The sequence below is a fragment of the Gymnogyps californianus genome, chromosome 9, assembly GCF_018139145.2.
Source record: "Gymnogyps californianus isolate 813 chromosome 9, ASM1813914v2, whole genome shotgun sequence".
Lineage (NCBI taxonomy): Eukaryota > Metazoa > Chordata > Aves > Accipitriformes > Cathartidae > Gymnogyps > Gymnogyps californianus.
Window position 1 is genome coordinate 22,601,628 of NC_059479.1, and position 16,582 is coordinate 22,618,209.

The 16,582-nt window shown below is 43.1% G+C and overlaps 1 protein-coding gene across 2 annotated transcripts in view; it reads left to right on the forward strand.

The window, feature by feature from the left end:
* LOC127019771 (ligand of Numb protein X 2-like) overlaps positions 1-16,582 on the forward strand; it is a 33,484-nt gene that overhangs the window by 13,043 nt on the left and 3,859 nt on the right. For both annotated transcript variants that reach the window (XM_050901982.1, XM_050901983.1), the window contains exons 2-9: positions 16-481; positions 3,079-3,305; positions 4,734-4,930; positions 6,279-6,647; positions 8,978-9,154; positions 10,244-10,418; positions 10,589-10,799; positions 15,676-15,834. In XM_050901982.1, the coding sequence (XP_050757939.1) occupies positions 81-481; positions 3,079-3,305; positions 4,734-4,930; positions 6,279-6,647; positions 8,978-9,154; positions 10,244-10,418; positions 10,589-10,799; positions 15,676-15,834 (1,916 nt within the window). In that variant the 5' untranslated portion in view covers positions 16-80. The remainder of the gene's footprint in view (positions 1-15; positions 482-3,078; positions 3,306-4,733; positions 4,931-6,278; positions 6,648-8,977; positions 9,155-10,243; positions 10,419-10,588; positions 10,800-15,675; positions 15,835-16,582) is intronic.

Consider the following 16,582-nt stretch of genomic DNA (forward strand, 5'->3'; position numbering starts at 1 on the left):
TTCTCTCCCTTTCAGTGGAGGTCCTCTGTCGGACAGCTACTACGTGACAAGTTTCCTTGCTGCTGGGCCAAGAGTGCCTGATGCTGGCTATCATGGCTGATCCCGTAGCAGAAGAACAGGCGTCCCAAGTTAGTGAACTGTGCTGCGAATGTGGTCAGTTCCACCTCTTGCTGGACAATCATCTTTACAACTTCCAGGATGAAGTGGACGATGAACTCATCTGCCATATCTGCCTTCAGCCTCTGCTCCAACCTATGGACACCCCTTGCGGACATACGTACTGTTTCAAGTGCCTTGAAAACTTCATGCAGGAGTATAACTTTTGTCCTATGGATCGGAAAAAGCTCTCTTTCCAGCAGTGCCACAAGTCCAGCCTTCTAGTACGAAACCTGTTGGATAAGCTGATTGTCTTCTGTCCTTTCAAGGCAGAGTGTCAGCAGAGAATGCAGCGGTGTGAACTAGAAGCTCATCTGCAGAACAGGTGCATTCCCATTTACATTATATTATTGCTCCTTGTGTAATGCCATCCATCTGTTGTGCTTCTGACCAGAAAGATCCATTCTCAGAACAGTTCTTAAACTGGGGCAAGATGGGACACCAGAGATGAGAGTGTGAGGCCGGAGAGGCGGGTGGATGAAGACAGTGTAATTGTGCGTGTGTGTGTTAGGGAGGCCGGCTCACGTGTGCTACGGAGGCCAAGGGTGAGGTGCTTGCCTGCTTGCATGTAAGTTGTCTGCAGACACAAAACCTATCAAATGTATATAAATCTGTGTGTCCTGATCTGGGCCACCTGACCCTGAAAATTATTATAAACATGCTTATTCTTGTTTCACTTGCGCAGAGAAGAAAGACAGGCACAAAGTCAACACTCTGGAAGCAAGGGATCGTGCAGTGTTGCCAGTTTAATTGGTCCAATTAAGATGTGCAATACATAAGTCTTTGATCCAAATAATGTAAGTCCCTCCAAGCTGCACATTAAGCAGTTGCTGAATCACCTACTTATAATTCCATTATCTTCTCTCTTTCTTTTGCTCAGAAAGAGAAGCAAATGAAAAATACTTTATATTTCTTTTTTCCCACTTGTGCAGAGGAAGGGAGACTATTTTTTTCTGCGCTTGTCAGCAGAGATGTGTTTTGGTGCTTCCACTGCCGGTTGAGCTGGTGGCAGGCAGAATATAGTGGCTTTAAAAGAAGTGCAGGTGATAAAGAGCTCTTGCCATGGTGCTTGAAGAACACTTGTTCCTGCCTAGTTAATGATTGCAGGAAAGGGAGCTAAGTACAAGCCCTACTGCAGGCGGAAGCAGACCTTCATTGGCAGTGTGTATTTTGTCAGTGGGCAATTAGAAATGCAACAGGCTTGTTTCCCTTCAGCTATGTTGTAGCTTTTTGTGGCAATGACATGTTTTAAAAATAGGTCAACCAGTGTGCGGGGAACAGTTACGCTTAGGATACCTTTGCAGTTCCAGCCAAGGACGTATCCTTGCGGTTCTTCCTCGTCGGTACCCATGAGTTGAGAGCTGTGTTAGAACCAGGGGAAGTGATGGAAGATGCTCGTGTGCCCCTTTCCCTCAATCAGTGAAAGCTTATAATCTCCTTTTTCTTGAACTAACTCTTTGTACTGCTTGCTTGTTATCAGGCAGGGCTGAATGCTTAGACTGCAGGGACAGGGCTGCCCAGCTGTGCAGCTATTGTGTAGCTGGGGCCATGGCCCATACCAGGGCTGGGCCTTCCTCTCTGCTCTGTAAATCTACCCTGGTATCACTCCCTTTGGCACAGGAGTTGAACACAGAAGAGGGAGGCACCCTTAAATGTTTATGTTAGAGACCTGTCTGGAAACTGTATCATTCTCTTCTACCTTTCATAGTTCTTTGTGTCTTCCTTGGGGAGGGTGTGTTCTAAAAATCGTGGCTATTTCACCTGGGCTGCAAGCATAGTTAGACTGAAAAATGGAGAAAAAAAACAAAAAAAGAGAAAAAAATTACACTGGGATGTGGGTGTTCCTGTTTTTTAGTTTTAAGTGAGATTAACTGATAGCAGGAGACTTAAGGAAATGGGGGATTTCTCTGCCCTTTGCAAAATGAATTTGTTTCTCGACATCTTAAGAGGGACGTGTGCAGAAGTGGCTCAATCAGCTTCTGTCTTTAAGTTTCAGGGTCATCTTACTGCTTGGAGAATAAATGACCAGGAATAAACCAGAGGAAGTAATGCCATGATGAGACTTGTTTAGCCAGAATGTAAATAGTCGAGTTTAATTTGAAAAGTGACTCTGGTAAACACCCAATACTATTCATGTCTCTGAAAGTGATGCTTTTGCATTCATCACCCTCCTCACCTGCCACCTTTTTTATAAGTGCTCTTGATAAAAGAGCTTGTTTTTCCTCACTCATTTTTGCTGAGATAGGCTGGCTGTGGTGTAGCTGCATACAGAGCGCATTTTGTTGAATGTAGAATTACTTCTTGAACTTCTGTGTGGGGAGCAGTCAGCGGGATTATAAACTCTAAATTGCTCCCATTCAAGTAGAGCCATCACCTGCGTGGACAGGAGGTGGAGTACCGTCTGAGGGTCAGGTCTCATTCAGCAAAAAAAAATAAGCAAGGTTCCTCGCTTGCTGCTCTTGCATGTTACTGGTTTGTTAAAAACAAAGCCCAATTCAAGGCTGAGCTTGAAACTTGAGCCACTTTGTTTGCATAAAGATACAGTTCATAGTCATCTCTAAAAGGTCAGAGCTAAGTATTTGCTTATATTTTAAGAAGTATTGTTTTCTTCACCAAGTGTTTGCCAGGTAAATATTTAGCAAGGGAGACTCCCGTTCCTTATTACATTCTCCTTTTTTAAATAATTTGCTTAATAATTTTGAAAGTAGTAAAATAACAAGCCTGCTCTTAAGCTGATACTAGTACAAGTAGAAGTTGAAAGTCAAATGGGAATAAATTTTAGCATCTGTGATACAAGCTTTGCAGCTGATGAGATCTTGAACATGCTTCTTCACATACCTTTGTCAGTCAGAGCTTGCATGTGCTGGGTTAACCATGCAGGCAGAGACTAGCCACTTACAGTCACTGACAATCTCTCTCTAGGTGTCCTGGTTTCAAGAAATACAAATCTGAACTACAGCGGAAAAAGAATCCCATTTCCAAAGGGAAGGAAGATCCTCCTACCAAGGTGGAAACAAACACACCCAAGGATCCAGAGGTACCAAGTGGAGGTTCGTCACTTGTGGCAGAAAGCTCTGCAGCTGCTGTGGTATCACTAGGGACTGCAGAGCCTGGACTGGTTAATCCAGCTTTTGAGGAGACTGAAGAAGGTGAGAGTTTGATACAGAAATGTAATTATGTAATTACCTTTTATAATACAAAAATGAGGTGATTATCTCAGACAATTCAATTTTTAAAGTGTCCCCAACGTTCTTAGGTATCCTCAATGCTATTCAGCCATTAGCAGCCATCGGAGTAATCTTTCTTCAGCTTGTCCTTGAGCAGAAGGGAGATGCATTCATGTGCATCAGGTGTGGCAGAATCTGCTCGCAAGCACAAAACTGTACAAAACAATTCAGAGAATCTCTGTTAGACTGCAGTGAATATTTGCAGTATTCTTTGCAGAAACAGAGGCAATGCCTGTCAATGGGAACATGCAGCACTTAAAGCACTTGCAGAAGCCAAATAATTAGTAATTAGGAAATGTTCCAGCTTCTTCTTAATCTTGTTAAGAAAGTTAAATATACAGTCGGTTTCCTGGAGTGGTCAGTACCTCCCTAATGGTGGGCAGCAAGTGTGTTTTATAGCATAACTTAGTTTTTGAATTAATAGTCAGTTATGGAACCCTTGCAGATAAAAGTAACCATCTCCACTTCAGTATAGAACTGCTTGTCTCAACCCCCGTTAGAAGGCAGCAGCGTGGAAATCTCTGTGCCTTGTTTCAAAGTTAGTCTCAGTTTCCAAGTGTGCAGACACTGGAGCTGGCAACTGCTGTGCCTGTGCCAGAGTTAATATACAGGTCAGTTCACTTCTCTGTTGGCTTTTTCCTGAAGTACACTTGGGGCAGGCTTTGCATCTCTTGTGTGACAACTGCAGTTCACCCTGACAGGCAGTGCGCTTGGCTTCATTAGAGTGTTGGGCCTGCCTAAATGTTGCAGTGCTGGTAGATTTAATACGACTTGCTAACAACAACTTTCATCTTCAAAGTGTCTGAGAAGCATTGCTTAGTCTTCAGTATGCTGTAAATAGGTAAACATTACTCCTGTTTTACAGGGGGGATGGGAAAAGAAGAGGAAAGGAAATTAGAGGAGGGAAGTTGCAGTGAGCTGCCTGTGGTAAAGTCACCAGAATGGCAGACCAGTAATTACAGCTCAGTAGTCCCCTTTTCTAATGGGCATCATGGAATTTGGCATTTGTTATGTGTGTGCTTCTAGTATGCTGGCTGTCACGGCAGAAAAATAAATTTCTAAATGGTAAGTGAAACATACTGACTGCCCTTTAATAAAATTCAAGAAATAATAATGAAAGAGTTTACATTTGCCATAAGCTAGGAGAATATAGGAAACATTCTGGAGAAACTGTAAAGAAACGGGCGCTTTTTAAGTTTTTAATCTGACCTGTTGTTCCCTCTCCTGATAGCTGCTTTCCCTCCAGATGCTACTTTGGACACAACCTGCCAGTGTTACAAATCTTGTGGTGCTATGTGAAGGAAAATACTATTAATGTGTTTGTTTTTTCTCTTCAATTTCCACAATCAGACCTTCCTCAGAGAACTAGTCTTGTGGCTGAAACGACCACAATTGAAATTCACCGAGAAGATCCAGAGGAAGAGCTGGGGATGAGGATAGTTGGGGGTAAAGACACCCCACTAGGAAACATCGTTGTTCAGGAAGTCTTGCGGGATTCTGTCATTGCTGCAGATGGCAGAATAGCACCTGGGGACCATATTCTTGAGGTATGTAAGACCCCACTGGTAGTCCCATTGCTTCTCTTGACTTGAGATGAGGGCTGGGGGAGGAGAGCTGCCTAGAAAAACTGGGAAATCTCTACAGCGGAGGGTTTAAAAGCACTGATCAGACTTGTGTGTCAGTAGCATTGTGTATCTGCTGGGGCTGAGAAGCAGACTTTTGAGGTTCTTTCCAGTCATACTCATATTTACTTTGCATATTTGATAGCTTTTTGAAATTTAGACCATTTTGGACAAATTGAAAAGATTTCTACCCGACAAATTTCACCCAGTAGCACCATTTCTCTCCAAAGGACTGTGCTCCAGTTAGGAAGTCTTATAATTGCTTGCTCTACTATGTTGCCTAAGCTGCATATTCCCAATGGGCAGGTCCAAAGTTTAAGACCTTATGACTTCAAGTAAGCATCAGATATGTAATGTGAGTAATAAAGAGCACCAACCTCATACCGTGCTGACCCACAGCCAGATTTAGTTTCCAGATCAATCACGCCGTATAGCAGTGGGCTAATCAAGGCGACAGAAGCTTGTGTGCAGCAGTAAAGCCTACACGCAGCGAGAACTGTTAGCACCTCCCGGCTGTGGCTGCCCAATCATTTGACAAGCCGTAAAGACCTAATTATCCTGTTGGACTGTGGACTTCAGGACAGACTGGCAGCCCCACATGCACAAGTGGCCGATACAATCTCCGAGTTGGTTTCTTAGATAGACCAATAGAGTAACTTCTGTTTTATCCAGTTGAATTTTACATGTCTCAGTCTTGACTGGGATGTAAATAGGGCAGGTCCCCACACTTAGTAGCCTTATTAACATCATAAAAGAAGACTGCACAGGGTCTTATGTGACAACAGGCAGAGCGAAAAGTAGCTTCTCAGAGTTACCTTGGTAAAAGCATGATTAGACTGATGATTCCAGAACCTTGTAGACTATGGACCACTCCTCAACTTAAAAGTGAGGATGGGTAGTCTCCAATTTGAGTCTTTGCCTCCAAGCGTGTATTGAATGCTGGAAGTTAAGGGAAAGCAGTTCCACATTGCCATGGGATGGATGAAATGATTTAATATTTTGCAGTTTCAGATTTGTTAGTTATGTGAGTTGTCCTGTCTTGTCCCTGTCCTCAGTTATTCACCATTAATTATGGTCTAATTTCATCTGCTTTCTTCTGCATTCTTTTTTAGAAAACTCTGCTCTGTAATGTGCATCAGAAGCAGCTGCTTCAGTCACAGCATTGCACAGGGAGTTGTACATCCTGTCTCCAACTTTGTGATGTTCTGCGCTGCGGACAGTGCCTAAATTATGTAGGTTCTGATTAGTGACTCTGGTTTGTTTGTCTTTCTAGGTGAATGGCGTCAACATCAGTAGTGTGACTCACTGCCAAGCTGTCTCCTTCCTGCGCCACCCAGGTCCTGTTCTCCACCTCATGGTCCTGCAGGAGAAGGGTTTTTCCAATAAGACTGCACAGCAGGATTCCACTTCTGCTACAAATCGGGAAGTGATCCACGTCACCTTGATAAAAAGAGACCGATCCGAACCCTTGGGAATCAAACTGATCAGGAAGACAGATGAGGCAGGGATTTTTATTCTAGATCTGTTAGAGGGAGGTTTGGCAGCCAAAAATGGAAAGCTGAGTCGGAATGACAGAGTCCTGTCAATAAATGGCCAGGATTTGAGGCAAGGAACACCTGAGGCTGCTGCGCAGATAATCCAGGTAATTTATGACATGGTGAGGTTGTATGGCTAATGACTCTGCAGCTGTCTGCGTTGATGGCAGGGCTCCTGTTCTGACCCAAGGGCTAACAGAGCACACTAGAGCAAACAGCATTCCCTGAAATATCTCTTTGGCAAAGTGACTTCCCTGCGGATGTGTGGGAAGCACCGCTTCCAAATGAAGATAAACATGAAGAGTGGGAATCCATCGTGAGTCATCTCTGACAAGTCTGAAGCGAGGCAGTTGCTCATGGCACTTTAGTTCAGCTAAGGGAATTGGATTTCCTTTGTGGTGTGCTGTTTGGAGCCTTTCTTGCAGAGTGAATATTTGTATGCACTGTGTAGATGCATGCAGCAGAGACAAGGAGAGATTAGGACAGTCTCTCGTGCTTCAAACAGTCAAACTGAAGGTGTTTGTTGGGAGATGTGATAGGCTGGCAGCACAGAACAGAACCCTTTTGACTGATTTGAAGCGCGCTCTCCCCATTTTACCTGTATTTGGGAAGGGAGTCTAGAAAATATGAGGCACCTTAGGCTAAAAACATTCTAAAGTACTAAATGGGTAGAAGAGAGGTGGTCTTTCCCTGCACAATAGGAGTGTGCTCCTGTTGCAGCATGCCAAATGTTTTGGTGAAAGGAGTGGGCAAGGAATTTTGGTTAAATTTGGTTGCTATGTGTGTAGCAGATATCATGTAGATCAGTTTAAATTCTTTATCTCCCTAGGCAATGACCTCCAGTTTCTGTTTTTATCTAAAGATCCTGACACAATACATCTCATCACATACCGTTTATATCCCAGAAAGGATCTGAGGTCAGCAGTGAGGGAGAGCCAGTTCTCTTCCTGGTAATCAGCAGAGGAGTGCAGTGGCATGGGAGAAAAGAAGAGAAAGAGCAGAGTTCCAGTACTGAGATCTTTTGTTATGTTATATATGTGATTCCATTCTATGGTCTCTTAGAATTTTGTTTGCATCCCACAAGTGCTGCTGTATTTCTGTTGTAACGTGCAAACACAACTCCCATACGGGAAACTCTTTCTTGATCCCACTGAAATCAGTAACCAAGGTCTCAGAACCGGCTTCATTAGGTTTGGGGATTGAATTTCTTTTGAAGTGAGATTTGTGTAAAACTGTGACAGTCTTCCAAATATTATCTGTTCTGAGGGCTAATTCAAATTCTTGGTTAAATGTAATTTTAATTTTGATTGCAAACCATTTGCAGAAAAGAGTCCTTCTACCTTTATTGTAAAATACCATTTACAGGTGTATACATATGCACAGCCATACATACTGTACATAGTCTGGTACTCTTGGTTGAAGGGGAGGGCAAATTCCCATCTTAGGACGTGTTGTTTACAATATATTTTATGAAGACAAGGATGTGTGCCAACTTGTCTGGAAAAAAATTGCTCTATCTGAAGTGACTTTGGAGGCAAGAGGCTTTTAAATTCTGTTTCAGAAAACAAAACTCTCCTGTACTAGTTCAAAAAGAAAAAAAAACCCAAACAATTGATGCAGTCCCTCTTCCAAGGCCAGGGAATTCACTGCTGCCAGGATGCTGTGGCACCAGGGAAACAGGGTCCCTTGTCAAGAAGTGAGAGTGGCAACCGTAGTTCTCTCATCCATTGCAGGAAATGCCCCAAGTAAGCACATACGCCTTACCCCAGTGGAGTCCTTCACAATAAGGTTTTGTCAAATTATCTGAAAGAACAAATCAAATTAGAAGAGCAGTAACAATAGTGAATACTTTCCCTGTAGTTCTGCCAAGGCCAGACATACAGCTGGTTAAGTGTTTAGTTGGCAGCAGTCTTAGACAAAAGGTCATGTCTTCAGGTACTCTGGGAAAAAAATGGGTGGGAGATGTTGAACAATAGACGTGGTACATAAGTTGGGAGGGAAAGAGCTTTAACAAGTTTCTTCAGAATAAGAAAAAAGCATCCAGTACTTGTATCACAGTCATCCAGCGTGTGGACCAGTCAGCGTTCGAGCTCTGTTCATTTTGTATCACAACACAATATGCTATTGGTTATTTGTACTGAAGTGGAGGAATTAATCATCCCTTTCCACTTTCTCGTTTGGCATTTGTGGGGGAGGGAGGCATGAGTGAAGCCTGCCTCTACTCCCGTTCCTTCTGACTAACATTTGCTAATTCCTTTTTTCTTTTCACCGTAGGATTCTGTGGCTTTTCACAAAAAACATTGCATCACGTTTCAGACCCTTTGTAGAAACCGATGCCAACCCTTCTCTCTCCCCAAGAAAATGACAGGGGCCACCCCTAATTTCTAATTTATTTTTCTGTCTCTTTTATTTACACTCTTTCTGTTTCTCCTGGCAGACCACTGAATCAAGAGTGAACTTTGTCATCTTGAGGCAGCCAGGCGTACAGCTGTCGGACCCAGTAGAAGATGGCAGCACATCAAATAGCAGCAGCAGCAGCAATGGAGGAAGCCCGGTGCACCATCGGAGACGACTAGACCAGAATCACTATAGACGAAAATCTAACTACCAGAAGGTAAGTTTTGTAAATAACGGCAAAAGCGCTGGTTATTCTTGGTCTAGCAGATCTATTATGTTTGCTCTGTGATGGCAATTTATCATGTAAGACTGATCAGTATCTCCCTTTCTTCTTGAGCTATTGAAAAGCAGCAGATTTGTGGCTTTTGGTACTGGAGAACCGTACATTTGTCATCTACTGGGAAACACAGTTTTTAGGGAAAAACGTGTCAAAATTTCTTCCAATGTCTCTAATGTTGATGCAGAACCAGTGTTTAATGCTTTCGTGTCTGGAAAGGGCAATGGGAAATTTACCATCCATGAGACGCTTGGGACTTGCTTCTTGAAGCAAGCACACCACGTTCAGGGTGTTGCACGATGACACTAAGTTATGCTTCTGGTTGGGAGCTAGAGGGCTTTATGGTACAGAAGTAGAAACTACACAAATTACACTGTAGTGCTCCTGTGACTTCAGTCTTGCATCTCTCATCCGTTTGCATATTATAAGAAACAGCATGAGCAAGCAGAGAATCGCCAGTCTGTTGTACCAAGAGATATTTGCTCTATGTTTAGAACTTCCATTTGAGTGAGAACTTGCTACAACTGCTTAGGCTTCTGTGTTGAAATGTCTCTGGAGTTTAGTAAGTAGCTGTCATAAATGGCTGGAGTGTGGTTCCTTGATTTAAATCCTAGAATATCATTTATGTATTGTTTCTACAGCATATGCTATAATGTGTGCTTTCACTGCAACCTAAACATTTAGTAATAGTCAGAGAGAGGTTGATTGCTTCATATGAGTGGCCTTGAAATGAGTTCATAGCTTGTTCCTCAGTGCAAAATTGTTCTCCTCAGAGTGAGCATCTCTACAGCAAATGAATGTGGGATCATTAGGATAGCAGTGCCTCAGTCGTGGTGGTATCACTTTGGAAACACAGGGTAGTATTTCTACCCAGAGCAAGTATGTGAGAAGCTGACTTTGCCATCCAGCAACATTGCTGAAATGTTCTGGATTAAAGATACCAGATGTTCTGTTGTTTTCTTCCAGATCTGGGCTTCTCATGTTAATTGCATTAATGAAGCTGCATTTTGTACTGTCATTCCTTTGTAGGATTTACCTCAGGGATACGTAAGTCATGAAAAGACAGTTGCGATAAAAAAGGAACCAAAGGAATCTTTAGGAATAACAATTGGAGGCGGAAGGGATAACAAAAACAAGCTCCCTATATATGTAACGAGTGTGCAGCCTATCGGATGCCTCTTCAGGGATGGCAGAATCAAGCGAGGTAAGGAGGCTCTCAGACCCTTCATCCTTTAGGAACTGTTCTTTTTTTCAGTGAAAGTTGGACTTGGGCACTAAAGTGAGGCTGGAAACAGGGTTCCACATGAGACCTTGAGGCAGAAATGGGCTTCATAGCAAACGGTCTGTAATAATCCTATCTTATTTAATCAACAGGAGATGTACTTTTGAGCATAAATGGCATTGATTTGACTCATCTGAACTACTATGAAGCTGTCTCAGCACTGAAATCTAATGCAGCTTCCCACTCAGTCGTACTGAAAGCCTTGGAAATCCTTTCATTGAACTCGACAGAGCCATCTCTGGACATCAAGGAGCAAGGATTCAGCTGGTCTCCCCTCTGGATCACATGGCTCGGATTGCCTAGGTACGTTTGTTCAGTGACTGTATAGAGATCTGTTCAATCACAGAGTTGACGTTCGCTCAAACACTAGAAATTAATTGCTTTGTTGGTTGACTTGGAAGCATTACTGGTATTCTCATTTAGCTCTAAGGCAGTGGAAAGCCTTATTGGTCAATGAGATCACAGTATAATGAATGCATAAGAAACTTCCACTGCTTTTTATGGTGTGACGCATCGTTCCCCCAGTTCTGTTGGACAGTAACCATGTTTCAGAAGTTGCTGAAAACCCTTTTTTCTAAGAGAACTAACACAGAATATGAGAAGTATAGATTCTGGTATTTGAGGCACTGAGTTGACATATAGTCAATGTAGATGTAGTGCCTGCTAAAATATCATTAACTGAAATCACTCTGTGGCTCTTTCGGGATCGCGTAACAGAAGCCAACGGATACCTGTGCTGTTTTATAGTTTCTAATCTGATCATCTCAGTTAGGGGCAGGCATTCTTTCAGTCTAATTCTTTTTGGCTGTCGTAATTGTGTCATCTTTAGCATGAAGCAGAAATGATTCTGAATAGTTGAGTTTTCCTGCTGCAAAGCTTTGGACCATAGACTTAGCACAGATTTTAGCAGCAACATGGTAAGTTCCAGATGACAGGGTTGGGGCTTTGAAAGCTTGAATTTCTATCTCCTTCCTGGAGAGGTGAACCTCTGGTTTGCTCACTTTTGCAGTTTCATCAAAATACATTCAGCTGTGAAAGGCAGAGTCTGCTGTCATTCCAGCTGACTGGAGGAGGATCGTGCAGGAGATGCACGTGGAACAGTAAAGCCAAACCCTTCTGTGGGAAGCCTGGATTATTTACAGCCTTGTTTCTTGAGGCACCTGAAAGAAGAAATACTAACAAAGCCTCTGTTATGTTACCCTTGTGTTACTTAGCAGCCTGTAAATGCTAAACAAAACAGCCCAAGGAAGGTAGCTTTTGTGTCTCGAGCGACAGTAACTTGGCTTGTGCTCAGCACCGTCCTACCAGTTTCCTCTGCTCTCCCAGGGAATCAGCCTGTCGGTTCTGTGCAGGCCTAGTATGAACTAGCCCTGAGCTGCACCTGGATAGCCCAAACCTGAGTGCAAACCCTCAGATCCTGGCTGGTCTTTGTTCCTCATGGGTGCTCCTGCAGTGAAATATAGCAAGGCAAAACCTGGCTGTACTTTTTCCCCGATTCCTTTTCCAGTTTATTTCGATGTCTGGTGGCTTGCAGCTTCACCACGCTTTCTGCTACAGGGACTGGAGTCCACTCTTTACTCATTGGTCACCCGCCTTCATTTCAAGAGTATACTGACATTACCTGCCATTTAATGCACTGCTTGAAATTCTTTTGCTGCTGGTATTAATGTTGGCCCCCCTTCATTTGACTGTTACTGTACCGTGCTACTGAAGCAAGGAGCAATGATTTCAGATGCCCTTTCTGCTCTTCAGTCTTTCTTTCTTACTCTGACCTGAATTCAGGCATCTGAATTTGTCTGCTGTTCTTCTGTGGGTGTGAGGGTGGTTAGGAGGCACAAAGCAAGGTTATTTCATTTCAGGATCTGGCAAAATCTTCTTTCTTGTTTCTAGTAATAAAAATGGCTGTAATTCTTGTGCTTTCTCACTCATTTTCCCATCTGCTCACAGTAAGACCTGGTAGCAACTAGCTGGTCATCCATAGAATGAATAATTTCCCTAAAGCCACTGAAAATCTGCCTTTCAGCTAAGCAAGGAATTTATACTTGACATTGTGGCTGGCACAATCAGATTATTTTTAATTATTGCTTGAGAATCCGTAAACTGAAATGGCACCCTTCTTTGTCACCTGGAAATGTTCAGGGTGCCTCTACGCTAGCATTTTAGTTTGGCTCAGGAATATGCAGTTGAAGCGAGGATCCCACTTGTCCTCACTTGCTGTATTTTGGCTCACATTGCGGGGAGGTCTCGACCCGCACAACCTGGGTTCCTTTTGAATGGGACTAAACCCGAAGTGCTGCAGAGGAATGCCCATTGCACTCTGGCACGAACAGACCCTGTGTGTACCACACTAACACCAGATTAGAGAAAATCCCCTGAAATGTACCAAAACCAGACCTTGTGTCCTCAGCACCAGTTATTTCACTTGGATCTGTCCCTTTTGGGCTGCCCTGCTGAATTAGGCATAGCCTTGGTATGCTAAAACATTTTGTAGTACAATGTGAAAATTTAAAGCTTATTGCCAATAGCATGTGCGATTTTGGTTTTGTTCAGCTTTTTTTTTTTTTTCCCAGTTACTACTCTGGTCCAGCAGAAATATCCTTTCCTCCTTAGAGGAAACCCATGCATTTCTTTCTAGTTTGAAGCCGAACTTTATGCTGAAAGACTGGAGTCGAAGTTAGCGCTCAAGGCTAGGGAAGTGTATTCAGTCGTTGCAACACTTGAGCCCACAGTGTTTAATTCTAGCCTTGATTCTTGTATCTGTGGTTTTCTGTTTGTGTCAAATACTGTCTGTCATCTCGGCACACTTGCTGATGTGCTGTTTCTGAAATGTGGAGCCCCTGTAGCCCATCCTGCAGAACTTGGGTTATCTGCCAGGCCACTGTTGCGGAAGCATTTTAGGAGAGAGATGACAGCCCTGGTCCTGTGCCTTTCTTGGGACCCTGGGTAACAGAGGGAATAACACGAGCATCTTGGTCGCATTCTTCCTAAAACACTGTGCTCCTAAGGCTACTTTCACACCACAGCACTTGGTGTGTAAGCTTGGAGCATCTTCCACTTCTGACCATGGCCAGAGCTGCACACTTCCAATGAAAATACAAACAGTGTAGTAATATTTTTCTGTCTAACCTCAGGCAACTAGTATTGGCAGTACTGAACCAGGTGACTGGTATATTTCTTGGATTTTTTGTCTTGTAACACAACTGTGGGTAGCTCTACTCTCCTTGTAAACTTACTCTTTCTCCGTTCTTTGCTTTGTTATTAATGGTGGCAGTGAGTGTTCCAAGTTAATTGTATGCTACTACTTATTGCAACTGAATGTTTATCATCATCACTGTGTACGTCACAGAAGACAGCACAGGAACTTTACTTGATTTCTTCATAGTATTATGTCAAATCAATACCAGCTACTGATAGTATAAAATACCATCTCAAAATGCTGGTTTGGAGGGGGTGTGTGTCCTAATTCATTGCACACTGAATACTAAAGATACTAGAAATACCAAGTTTATAGATTGATTTATCTTTTCTCTGTAAAAGCTTTGACTCTTGAAAACGGTAACCGTGCACAGTGTGGCTTATGGATAATTCTCAGGGGGTGGAAAAGCAGTTTTCCTCCTGCCTTCTTCCTTGAGGTGTAGCTGAAGCCGGTCTCCATGAAGTCTGAGCTCTTTCTGCAACAACTGTTAGGTGCTCCCTGCCATGGCCCCACTGGAGCGGCACACTCCGCAAACTCTGAAAGGGATGCAGAACTGCAAACTCAGCAGGGTGTTTGTCAGAATAAAACTTGCACCTTTACTTTCTGTAAAGTCCAAAATTCTTTTCCCACAGACATTTTCCATTATAGTAAATTAATGTTTCTCTTCCTAAAAACCCTTTTTCATATGGAAAACTGATTTCTACCGAACAGCCTTTTCCAACCCTTGGAGAATGTGTCTAATGTCTTTATTTATGTTCCATGCTGATGTAGTGCTTACCGCTCTTGCTCTCTGGGCTATTTATTTGCACTAGCTGCCACATACATTTCTCATAGCTGTGTTTTTACACTTGTGTGGTACCAGTAGAAGAATGCCATGGAGGCATCAGTAAGCTAGAGCTCGGTCTTCCAGCATTTATGTGTGAAGAACTCATACAAAAGTAAATTACAGTTTGAAAGTAGATAATTGGATCTTTCTCCCAGTGAGAAGTTAAGTGAGAAGGCTTTTGAAATCTGAAACTCAGCTGCAAACTGCTCAAGCAAAGCCCTTGAGGCAAAACCGTTTATTAGGAAAAGTTTAGCTGCTGGAATACCTCAGTGGGGTGATCAGCGGCAGTTTCACACAGAGTAGCTCTGGCAGCGCCTCGATGCCAGAATGTAACCTGACTGCGAGCCAGAGTACACGAGATGCTTGCCTGCGCTCCTGCCACACCTTTTCAGACGCCTCGCAAAGGCTTTGCATGTCTTTGTGCTACAAACTCAAGGAGCAAGTGCTGTTAGCACTTATATCGCATTCTCCAAGGCAGCCCTAGCATTGTAGCATACCCCAGGCTTACCGAGAAGACATACCTCAGTGGCTGGCATTCAAAAACAGTGGCCTGTAATCTCTCTCCGAGGCATCCAATATCTTAACTGTACACAGCAATCCTGGGTGTAGGTCCTGCAGGAAAGACCTTTCATATTCTGATTTGGTAGTTAGTAGAAGAAAGGCTGCCATACCTCATGTGTTTGCTTTCCATCAGTGACACACAGCTGCTGAATGCCTTCATTGTACCAAGTGTGTGGTATACAGATGGAATAAAAAAAGCTTGATTCTCATTAATTGCATGGGTGTAACTGCTGTTCATGATTATTTGGTTTTGTCACTAGTACTGTGCATGTTCATTAGTAGAATTCATGAAGTTACTCATGAATCTTTCAGGTCACAAACCCCTTTAGAGAATGGTAATTTTCTGTTAACTCTTAAACCAGCACTGACAATACTAAGAAAAGATTTCTGAAGGACTGGCATCTTCAGATTTGAGAATTATCCCTGTAACATGCCTTGCACAGGGGTTGCCTCAAATCCTTCAAAAAAGAAAATAAATATGAGGCTGTTACATAGCTGCACTTTCCACAAGGGAAAACATGAATTTCTGGTCAGGCAGTTTTCCTTAAAACACACTCGTAAGCTTTCTCTGTTTTTGACCGTGCCTGTCTTCACAGCTACCTCCACTGCTGTCAAGATATTGTCCTTAGTAAAGGTAACCTGGAAAGCTGGGGCTTCAGCATTGTTGGAGGCTTTGAGGAAAGCAAAGGAAACCAGCCATTCTTCATCAAAACCATAGTGCCTGGGACTCCTGCCTTCCGAGACAGGAAACTGAAGTATGTATGAGCTACCCTGCGGGTCTCTGGTGTTTGTATCAGAAATTTGTGTCAGCATGCACTGTTTTACTGAGGGGCTTTTACCCTTTTAACTAGCTGAGCTAACAGCTAATGACTTCTTAGACACTCATTTGTGCAGTTAATACTGTTACCAAAGTTGTAACAAACTAAGTCCTATATTAATGAGTGTTTCGGTTTCTCTGCAAAGGTGTAACTAAAAGGAATTAAGTTATGTTTTAAAAGGCTGTAAAAGTTTTAATTGTGTAATTAGATAAAAGTAGAAAGCAGATATTTGAGATGAATCTTGGAGGTTCCAGAGTATAAAATCTCCTGGACTAAGAAAAGTATCCCAATGGAAGCAACAAAAGCTCTCCTGTGCAGGAAACGTAAATCGAGCTTTGCTGACCTGTTAGTTGATAATCACAGCAAGTGGAGGAGCGAATAGTGGAGCCGGAGGACCCCACAGAACTCTTACAGTGTTATCTCTGGGAACCAACAGAGCTGGCTTCTCAGCAAGCATGCAGCAGGCTGCAAGTGCAGGACTGTAAAAAAAATAGAAGTGAGGCTGCTGTCTTGCAAGGGACAGTTTTGGGGTTGGGAGCTGGGTTTTGCTCCCCTGAAAACAGTGTGAAAGACCAGAGGTGGGTCAGAGCCTTGGTGGGAGGACTAGGGTCAGCTGGGTTCCTGTTTGAGCGCTAGGACAGCAATGCGCTTTCCCCGTTAGACACAGACATGCTTCAGCACCTCA